Source organism: Cyprinodon variegatus, unplaced genomic scaffold (genome assembly GCF_000732505.1).
Source record: "Cyprinodon variegatus isolate N-32 unplaced genomic scaffold, C_variegatus-1.0 Scaffold294, whole genome shotgun sequence".
Lineage (NCBI taxonomy): Eukaryota > Metazoa > Chordata > Actinopteri > Cyprinodontiformes > Cyprinodontidae > Cyprinodon > Cyprinodon variegatus.
This window is the reverse complement of record NW_015150747.1, coordinates 39,121-50,281: the sequence shown is the minus strand read 5'-3', so window position 1 is coordinate 50,281 and position 11,161 is coordinate 39,121. Positions and strand designations below refer to the sequence as shown.

General features: G+C 39.0%; 1 protein-coding gene across 3 annotated transcripts in view; it reads right to left on the bottom strand.

Annotated features, from left to right (window-relative positions):
* nedd1 (neural precursor cell expressed, developmentally down-regulated 1) overlaps positions 1-11,161 on the bottom strand; it is a 31,224-nt gene that overhangs the window by 9,612 nt on the left and 10,451 nt on the right. For 2 of the 3 annotated variants that reach the window (XM_015383776.1, XM_015383777.1), the window contains exons 2-9: positions 10,390-10,533; positions 8,862-8,956; positions 5,211-5,327; positions 4,994-5,134; positions 3,697-3,926; positions 3,409-3,610; positions 1,942-2,065; positions 35-160 (exon numbers count right to left, since the gene is read on the bottom strand). In XM_015383776.1, coding sequence (XP_015239262.1) covers positions 35-160; positions 1,942-2,065; positions 3,409-3,610; positions 3,697-3,926; positions 4,994-5,134; positions 5,211-5,327; positions 8,862-8,956; positions 10,390-10,525 — 1,171 coding nt within the window. In that variant the 5' untranslated portion in view covers positions 10,526-10,533. The remainder of the gene's footprint in view (positions 1-34; positions 161-1,941; positions 2,066-3,408; positions 3,611-3,696; positions 3,927-4,993; positions 5,135-5,210; positions 5,328-8,861; positions 8,957-10,389; positions 10,534-11,161) is intronic. The other variant, XM_015383778.1, reaches the window with a different exon arrangement.

Genomic DNA, 11,161 nt, shown 5'->3' with positions numbered 1-11,161 from the left:
TTTTCTTTTTTTTTTTTAATCGGTTTTCTTGGACCTTCACGAGGGGGAGAGAAGATGTCCAGACTGTTTCTTCCAACGACTCCGAACTTCTCCACCAACTGCTCCACCCCTGGCTGGCCTTCCGCCTCACGACACATCACCTCTGGAGCAGCGCCTCCTGCTGGACAAAAGAAAAGAAAAACGATTTGAAGAGAAAAACCGTTAGAGTGTAAGGTAAATATCTTCATTTACTAAGATTCTCATTTAGTTTTTATGATATGATTTATGGTACGAAGCATAAATTGGTTGGTTTGATAAAAAGATTTCCATGAATGTGGGAATATCTACAAAATAAGCTGTCTGGAATAAAAGCGTCTGTTCAACGGGACACTGCAGATTGGATGGGATGGGTTAAAGTCCAAGTCTGGATAAAATTAAAGGGGAGCCGTTCTGAAGGTATTCAGTTAGGTTATATCCAAGAAAAGTCTTCCTATGGGCAACGAGTTAAAGGCACAAACTAAACTGTTCATAATTTGTTCTTTATGGTACGCCAGCATTCATAACATGTAGGTGAATCACTGTCCCCCAGAAATCCACGGTTATATTTTTTATATTTATATCTTTTAAAAACAAAGCGGCGCGTCTATGACGTCATCCGCGCGCCGGACTGGAGTTGTGACAGGCAGCCCGGGCCACAGGCAGCTATGCTCTACCCCTTCTATTCATTCGGCTAGCTAATCTGAATTGTTCAAGTCCATTTGGAGAGTTAGATAATCTGTGGTAGCAGCACTAGACATCTTCCAGGCATGTGAGTAAAACTAGCAGCAGTTCATAACATATAATAAATATAACTGCAAATGTCTGGGGGACAGTGATTCGCCTACATGTTATGAATGCTGGCGTACCATAAATGATAAATTATCAACAGTTTAGTTTGTGCCTTCAAGTCGTTGCCCATAGGAAGACGTTACTTGGATATAACCTGACGGAATATCTTCAGAACAGCTCCAAACGACACAAAACTTATATGGGTGAGTAGAACATGATGGAATAACGTAAAATCAAGGGCCCAATGTAAAAAAAAACGGCGTTCCCCTTTAACATTTATTTCTCAGGAAAAAAACAAAACAAAAACTCAATAAAATGTTTTCTTCCTTTGGTTTAAGGGAGTCTTAGCAGAGAAAAAATTAAGTGTTTATTTATTCCTCAATCTCAATTTCAAATCTCAAACTAAAGATAAGAAAAAGGTCTGAGTCTTCAGCAGATCTGGATTATTTCCAGCTCTTCATCTGAGTTTTTAATGTGGTTCCTTCTTTATAATCTCCATCTCACTGGTGGTAAATCTGTTCCAGTGAATTACCGAATGAGGCGGATCTCAGGCCTTTGGAGCCTCTACAATGGCTCTTAATAATGGATAAAAATAAATAAAGAACCAACTAATGGTTTTGAATATAGTATATTAATAAATACCATTCTCAGAAGTTGTATTGTTTTTAAAAGAATATTTGAAATGAATTTTCTTAACAGAATAACTTTACAGAAGCAGAAACATGTTTTAGATCTATATTTCTTTTCAATAGCTTGTTTTTATTTTTGTTCTTTTACAAAATACCGTATAAAATTTTTTATCCAAAACTCAATTATGCTACTTTGTATTGAAGGGTTAAAAACAAAAAAGCAAAAACTGTTTGGCGTTTAATTAAATGGATACAAAACATATACAACAGCAAAACAAAATAATAAGCAATGCTTTATTTAAAGGTCATGTCTTTTTTGCGTCTATAAACAAATTAAATTTAGCCTCTAGGGGTTAAGTGGCTCTCTGGATGTGAACGGTTACAGACCGCTGATCTAGATCATCTGAGAGGTTCTGGATGGAGCCCTCAATCATTAGGGTCAGGCAGCAGGAAACATCTTCACCATGGAGGACCACAGCAGTACCGAGCTGGTATTCACACCCACCTGTGCTGGCGACCTGTCTGTGAGGGGCGGGGCCTGAACTGGGGGCGGAGTCAGTCTGGCTGCTGGACAGTTTGGAGCTGGATCTCTTGGTGCTTGAAATCTTGGCAGAAGCCAGTTTACTGGACTGCAGCGGGACAGAGAGAGGAGCCACAGTGGGTTCATGAGTGAAAGTTCAGGCTGAACTGCTGGTTTATGATTCTGTAGATAAAATCAAACTTCTCATTACATCGTTAATCATTTTCTCCTTCCTGGTCAACAAGGAACCAAACCACCAATGATTTAAATGGTGAACAGTAAAAACTATCGATGGTGAGATGAAGCCTCACGAGGCATTGAACCATTTGGCCAAATTGCTTCAACGTCCCCACAGTTCATGAAGCGTCATTTGAACATGTCACCACCTACTGGTAGAATGCAGAACTACAGTTTGTAATATAATCTATGATTTTTTTGCAATTATTTTTCTTATTTTCCCCCCCCATTTAAGTTACTTTGAAATTGTTAATGATTGGTGTGTATAATAAAATCTTTTGCAAGTTTTTTTTTTGTGTGTAAAATGTCTTAGAAAAGAAAAACCATTAAAGGTACACTGTTTCTTTTTTGCCATTTTAGTGAGATAAGCTCAAGCAGACAGTGAAAGTGCTTGTGCAAATTGGGCAACGATGAGCAAAATTAAAGGTGTTAGTTGTTTTATTCAAACATAATAGTTTTTCCACAGTTTTTGGTTTTAATCGCGTTGGAAGTTATGTGTTCAACCAATCTTATGGTTAAATCAACCTATCTAATTTTGTAGTGCTTTTACTAGGGATGAATCTTGAAGCGTTTCGATACATTTCCAAACTGTATTGATGCTGCATTGATACTGTGTTGCAGAATACTGACACCTGCTGGACATTTAAAGACACTACAGGCAGCTTATTTGACAGATTAAACTGAATTGATTTGATGACCTAATACAATAATATAATTTAAGTTATGGTAGGTTATATTGTATTATTTCATATTTATGTTTAAATTGAAAATATCTTTGATATTTTTAGATGCAGGCAATAAATTATTTTAACCTTTTCTTCCGTTGACATTTTAAGGGGAATGTGAATGAGGATTCTTGTGGACTAGGATTTTAAATAATAATTTTAATTTCTGATTAACTAAAAACCTGTGGATTAGGAGAGGAGATAAGCCAAAGGGATTAGATTAGATTTACTCATTCAGTCCTCAGGTTTCTAACAAACATAGGAAATCAAAACAAAGAGCTTCTCTATAAACAGCTACAGGCTTGTTTATGATTGGAGCAGAAATGAAATCTCTGAATTACTTTGAGGTTTGAAATAAAAGGATGGAACAAAGAATCCATAACCAATCATGTTTCTAAAGGCTGCAAATGGCCCCCATCAACAAGTTGACCACCCCTGGTCCGATTGGACCCGACCAGTTCAGAAGAGCCCGGTTGGCCCGGGCAGCTACCTTCTGTCTGCTGGCGTTACTCTGGAAGCGCAGACATGTCACCGAGGTTCTGTGAGCCGCTGTGATTTTGGTCGGGGCGCTAGAGTTCCTCAGGTCGTACTGGTAGATCTTCCCCTGAGTGGACCCGACCACCAGGCCGGTACCATCCAGTGTGAAGTCCACCGAGGTCAGAGGACTGTCCACGCGGATCGCCCTCAGGATTCTGTGGACCGACACGGAGCCGTTACTGTTCTGAACAACAGCCGGAGCGGTCCACAGGAACCTGACCGGCGCCCGACAGATACTCACATCCTGCTTGCCGTGTCGTAGCAGATGATCTTCTTGTCGAGGCCGACGCTGACGACCAGCAGGTCGCTGGTCGGGGAGAAGGCCAAACCCGAGCCGGGGGCCTTGTGGGCGCCGTCGAAGACGTGCAGCTCCCTCTGAGTGTTGGAGTCCCAGAGAACCACTGTGCCGCTATCAGAGACGCTTCCCAGGAGGGAGCGCTTCACCATGGACAGCCTGAGGTCATGGATGGGCTGCAGAGGAAGAGCAACAATGACCCTCAGCTTCATCACATGACTGGAGAAGAACAGCTGTTAAAACAGATGGACCTTCAGACGCAGCTTTGATTTCTCAATCCTTCACCACGCTCAGCTGGAACCACAGAACGTTCTACCAGAGGAAGGAGAAACGCCTCCGGAGCTACAGAAAAACCCTCAGGAAGCTGATCTGTGTTTGATTCTTTATGGCATCTATTTCTGAACTTTAAGCTTTATAGTTAAAGACATTTATATGTATCCAGGGTCCTGCAGCTGTTTATGACCTGTTCTATTGCAGTACTGACCAGCTGAAGTCAGGAAGACCTCCATACCGAATGTATTTTTCCTGGAAAACTGGTCTAAACTGGTTTGCATTTAATTTGAGCAGGTAAACAAGATGATCCGCCGATCGGAGTATTGTTGTAAGATCATTAGGAAATATGCACTTAAAAATTAGATCATGTTTTTCTTTTTTTACTCTAAACCTGAATCCTCATAGTCTCCTGGAACACTGTCTTATCTGCTAAAATCAAGGAAAAAATACATCTTATTCCAGAAAAACAAACTATGCTGCTTTGGTGCCTGAACCAGACGTGGAAGCAGCGAAGGAACGCAAAAGTAAAGGAGCAGGAATGAAGACATTTCATATTTGGTTGTTCAGTTAGTGGTTTTCATAACTTGAAACAGATCCCACATTCCAACGATTACGAATAAAGAAAAAACTGTTGATGTTTGCTGTTCTAATTTCTTTTCATTTTCCCAGAAGTGATAAAAAAATTAAAAAAAACTTAAATTTGTTCAAACTTGATGAAAAAGGGACAAAAAGGTTCTTCTCCACCTGATGAAGGTTAGCTTTGAAAGCAGGGGGAACCTGTCTCAGCACAACAGCGGTGCATTAGGTCAAAGCTCTCATACTGTGCCTCTTCTTTTTCAGAACACGATGCTATAAAACGTCACATTTAGCCGGATGATCATGTCTTTGAGTTACATTTTCAATGCTGTTTGGTGGAAATTAGCTTAGTGCTAACAGTTAGAGCTGAAGTCGACACTAACGGCTCGATTACCTGGTTGCTGCCGTGGCCGAAGGCTCTGCTGGACAGGTTGGTGGTCAGGCTGTAGAGGACCAGGTCCCCGCTGGTGGAGCCGGAGGCGATGCAGCTGTCGTTAGCGTTGAAGGACACACAGGTTACTTCCTCTTTGTGGTCCTGAGGGACAGAATCAGGCATTAACGGCTTCACCTCCCGGCCGCTTTGTCGGGTGGGTGGTTCTGTGAGGTCTTACTTTGAGGGAGCGGTGTAGCCTCTTGGTCTTCAGGTCCCAGATGTGGACGCAGTGGTCCAGACCGCCGCTCACCAGAAACTGAGACGAAGAACTCAGACAAACACGGGTCTGTTTTTTCTGGATTAGAAATATAAAAAAAATATGCAGAATAATTACAGCAAACATCCTGAAGCATTTTCTGATGAACTCTGATGTCAAACAGGTTTTAAATTGAGCTTCACTAAAGCAAAATGATGCAAACTGGTTAGAAGACGTGAATAAAGACAGAACCTCCTAATAGCTGGTCCCAGATGGAGGCAGGAGACAAACACAGCACTGGATCATCTGCAGAAACCATTTTCTTTCCTTTTCTAACTAATCCAGACAGGAATTTAAGCCTTTGTTCAACAATTTCACCTCCATATTGTAGAGTTCCCCCTGACTGTAGGACAGGGTGCCGCCATTTTTAAACATAACAGTTACTTTATCCAGTCGGTTATTTAAATCTTTTTCATTATTTTATTTCAAAACCTACAGATTTCCATCCTCCTGGCCAGTGAGTGGTGCACCTGTGCTCATCCACTCTCATTCCGTCCTGTTCCAGCCGGTCGTCATCTCCGCTAATGCTAATCCAATTAAATATTTACTTTCCTGTCCAGAGGAAAATCAGAACCTTCCCTTGGCTTCCTAAGTTTACTGTAAAATCAACCATATTGGTCTCATAGGTCAGCCACCTCTCTCCATCAGCCATCATCCGTCAGCTGTCTTCATCCAGTTTTACTCCTTTCAGCCCCAGAGGAACAGTGAGGAACTACTTTGGTGTGTTACTTCCTGGTTCCTGAGCCAATCATATGAGGGTTCCCAGCAGGAGAAGGGAGCAGGAGAAGGGTGGGAGATGAGGAGCCATGAAGTCATCTTTATGTCATGTGTTGGTTGGTTGGTTCAGAGGCTGGACAGAACAAACACATGACACAGAGATGACTTGATGGGTCCGTATCGACCATCTCTGCCCTGAACATCCTAAGAAGTGTTTCCTGAGGACGAATCGTCTTCTTCTCTTGTTGTCTGGAATTTCAATTTAATTCAGTTTATTTCTATAGCGCCAATTCACAACACATGTCGTCTCAAGGCAGTTTACCGTTCACCAGATCATGCAGTCAGATTGATTCAAAGTTTTCTATCTAAGGAAAACCAGTTGATTGCATTGACTCATTGACTTAATGCAATGATTGCTGCGTCTTCGTCTTTCTGCACAAAGCTTTCTGAAGTGGAGGACAGGGAGCGCCGTCTGTCATTTAAGACTCAGTGTCTTTGTTTCCTATTGCTCCTTCAGGTTGGAACAAACGCTGAAATGCAGCCGATACTCAACCTTTGGGTTTGAATCTTTGAAAGTTAAAGCGGAGAAGAAGACATTTCTCTGTCTCACCTACTTGAGCTGGTCTTCCTATTGATGCAGCATCCTTTCAAACTAGAAATATTTACATTTTTTGGAATGATCAAAAATTAGAAGACAATCCCTTAAATACTATACATTTTTTTCATTTTGATCCCTGAGCTTTATGTTGGGTCAGAAATATATCATACAATATATAGATTTAACATTTATTTGTATGTCTAATATAGGGCTGAAACAATCTGAATCTGATTACTGAAATAATCGTCAACTAATTTAGTAATCGATTAATCGTTAACTGGAGTACAGAGACTCTAAAACATGCCTTTCACTGACAGAGCAACCTGATTAAAAAAAGTAATTATACAAAGACTGTAAAAAAAAAATCTAAATCTAAAACATTTTAAGATAAAACAATTTTCGTCTGTCAATAATATGCTCTATCCAGACCTATAGTGGAAAAGTTTTGTTTTCACCGGCTTCAATTTCGTAAGAAATCTTCTTTAAGGATTACTAATCGAATATTTAAAAAAACAAACAAAAAACAAACAAACAGATTAATCGCTTTGCAAATTAATCATTAGTTGCAGTCCTAGTCTAATACATGATTTAAATATCCAATATAGCAGTAAATTACAAAATTCCCCCTAATATAATAACCAGAGGCGGGGACCATCCTGGACAGGTCCCCATTCTGTAGCATATGGAAGTAAATCTGTGTCGCTGGGATTTGAATTGAAATTGCCACTGAAATTTAAATGTTGTATGTTTGTACTTACGGTTTCAGTGTTAAAATATATTCAGAACACATTTTTGACCTAAAAAAAAATTCATTGTCATTATTTCTACACAGTTGAAATTTCATTTATTTTCTCTTCGAGCTAAAAATTCACATTACTATTTCAAAGTGATTACATTTTCAATATTTATTTTTCAGTTTAATTTTTCAGTGTTAAAAAAAATCTGCATATTAAAAATTCACCCTTTCAAAATTCAAACTCCTGAGATTCAACTGGCTCTATTTCACCATCTTAAATTCGGCGTCTAAATTCAGTGTAAAAAGGGAGGGGTTACTTCAGGTCACAGACATTAGCAATGGATTGTTGCGTCCAACACCCAGCCAATCCCGTTACATTTTCTTAGTCACATGAGGTGACGCTTGTGGAAGGAAAACCAGCATGACGGAGCCGGTCATGCAAGCTAACGCTAACTCAACTACAGAAAAATGAAAGTATTTAACTCACCGTTGAATTTAGACGGCGAATTTAAGACAGTGAAATAGAGCCAGTTGAATCTCAGGAGGCTGAAAATATTGACTTTGAATTTTGAAAGGTTGAATTTTTTCATATGCAGATTTTTTTAATACTCACAAATTAAACTGAAAAATGTATTGAAAATGTAATCATTTTGAAATAGTAATGTGAATTTGAAGAGCTTGAAGAGAAAATAACAAATTAAATTTCAACTCTGTAGAAATAATGACAATTAATTTTTTTTTAGGTCAAAAATGTGTTCTGAATATATTTTAACACTGAAACAGTAAGTACAAACATACAACATTTAAATTCCAGTGCATTTTTTATTCAAATCCCAGCGACACAGATTTACCTCCATAGTAGCAGGGCAACACAAGGACGCACGCACCAAAGAACAATTTGAAGATGCCATTTACCCTAATAGTCATGTTTTTGAACTGTGGGAGGAAGCCGGGGTATCCGGAGAGAACCCACGCATGCTCAGGGAGAACATGCTAACTGCATGCAGAAAAACCTGGAACGGGAATCTAACCCAGAACATTCTAGCTGCCAGACAGCATTTCTACCCACTGCTTCACTATGCAGCCCCTTTTTATTAACATAAAAAGTTGTATTCATCACATTTATGGCACTTCAAAGTTTTCATTTATACCCTAATTTTCAGCTTTTTCACAGAATCACCTCTGTCTGCTGAGAAATTTCAATGCCATCTTTGTTAACTTGATTATTTTTGCCAATAAAGTTCTTTCAAACTCAAAACGTTCACTAGGAACCCTTAAAACTCAGACCTAATTTAATCCAGTTTAACCCCTCCCCTGACGGCTAATCCTCCTCATCCTACATTGATGGATTAGAAACCTGATGGTAAAATTGGCGCCGCCTGCCCCAGCAGTAATATTTACATCAGGTCTCCATGTTGATGTCATTCTTTCTGCATCAAAGTCACAGAGTGTCTGGAGGATGAAATGTTTTCTGAATTAAATCGGTGCATCAGAGAATTGAACCACCGGCAGCAGGACTCACCCCTTCAGCCAGTTCCACCACTGGAACCGGAGCCGACTTGAGACTGGAAAGCACCAGTTTGTCCCCACTGCTGCTGGCGCTCACCAGGTACTGGTCTGACAGGACTGGTCAAGGATGGGATGTTCTTTTGTTTGGCTCAAAGAATGACAAACAGATTCAGACCAAACAACAGGAATGCTTTCAGAGGAGAAGATAAAGCGTTGCTGCAGCGGTTAGCTCCTTCATAGCATCTAGAGTCTGTGTCTGAACTACTTTTTGTGACACTAGCTGTTTATAATAAATTGGAATAAATTCAGAAATGCAATTCAGTTCAATATATAGAATTCACCTTTCAGGGCTGGCCAATAATCTGCCACCTCGACTTGATCATTTTTAATTTGGATTTACAGCCTGGTTTATACTCGACACATCGAACCGGTTTTAGCTCCCATCAGTCGACCCCAGCTGCTCCATTTCACAATCCCAATCAGATGGATTTTTAGAATTCATTTGGTATTTTAGGAATTATTGACAAGGTCTAAAAAGCTCTGTTGCTCCAAAAAGAAAATATGAAGTTTGTTTTTTATTATTATACCAAAGGCAAAATTTACTTTACTCACAGTTTAAAGTCTGTTTTTTAGTAAATTTTTTCAGGACGTCTCATTGCACTGAGGAAGCACCGCCTCTAGCCGGCTAATAGGCCATAGCTGGGATTTATTTGCTAAACCAGAAAAGGATCGAGAACAATTTTACAGAAAATATCAGAAAAAAAAATTTATCTATGAAAAACTGATTAGATGTTTTTTTTTTTTTTGGGAAAAAAACAAGATAAATTAATTTTATACATGTTTTATAATAATATAGTTAAATCTGAGGCTAAAAGAATTAATTGGATTAATGGTGATTAATTGATTACTGAAATAATCTACTAATTAATTAATCTACTAATGAATTGATTGCTATAAATTTAGTAATGGATTAATTAATTATTGAAATAATCGATTGTTAACTGGTGTTTAGAGACTGTAAATCATGCCTTTAGCTGACAGAGCAACCCACTTAGAGTGCTAATTACACCAATATTGTCAAAAGAATATATATTTAGATAGACATTTTGCATTTGAGATTAAAAAACAAATGATATCTATCAAAAACTCCTCAAGGGGAAAAGTTCGTAAAAATCTTTAAGGAACCTTTAGCTATCCAATTATTAATCAAAAAAATATTGAAAGATGAATCGATTTGCAAAATACCTGTTAGTTCAATCTCATCCTGTTATTTTAATTCCTGTTTGACCATCTGAACCTGAAATCTACAGAAAACTAAGAATAATTTGAGAAGATTTAAATAAATAATAACCAGGATAATAACCGTTAAATAAATAAAAGTCCCCTGGATGGGGAGTAATGCTTCTATTACAGGCTGTGACTAGATTGCTCCTCTCTGTTAGGAGATATTAGGTTTCTCTATAGGAGAGAATAATCTGGACCAGGTAGTAAGTGAATAAATAAAACAAAACCAGGAAGGATTTTCAACTTCATAAGGATACTGTTGGAGCTCCAGCAGGCCTGAGCCACAGGATGGCTGCTGCTGTGGGGGTTAAACTGCTCCAGTGGCGCCATGGAAACCGCATCCCAGACTTTCACGCAGTCTCCAGTCGACACCAGACGCGTCACCTCCTCCATGGCAGCAGCTGGCAATTAAAACAAACACACCTCAAACCAATCAATCACAAAACATTTCAGTAGAAATATTAAAACCTCTAGTTTGCAGAAACGGGAAGTTATTTCATATAAATATCAACAAAAACAAACAGGAACTGCAGATGTGATCTGATAAAAATTCACCTGGCAGCCATTAGAGGAATGTGGAAAATTTTCAGGGAGAAAAACGAAAAACAGGATTTTAAACGCAAGAGAAATTTGATCTGGTTGATAAAGTTTAGAGTCAAACTAAAATTAAAAAAAATTTAAAAACACATTTCAAGCTGCAGACGTGGTTCCAGACAGGATTACTAAAGGAATAACTGGACTTCATTAATCGCACAGTGGAGGAGTTCACTGGTCACAAAAGTTCTTAGTAGAACACAAAAAGTGGTCAGAAAGGGCTGGACTGTTACATGCAGGTGGGATATAAAGTTTACAGTTAAACCAGATCATACAGTTAAACTGGTTCAAAGTTTTTGTCTAAGGGAAACCAGCTAATTACATTGTCCCACTGACTCAAATGCAGTCCCTCACACTAAGCATGCTTGCAGCGACCGTAGAGAGGAAAAACTCCCTTTTAACAGGATGAAACCTCCAGCAGAACCAGGCTCAGTG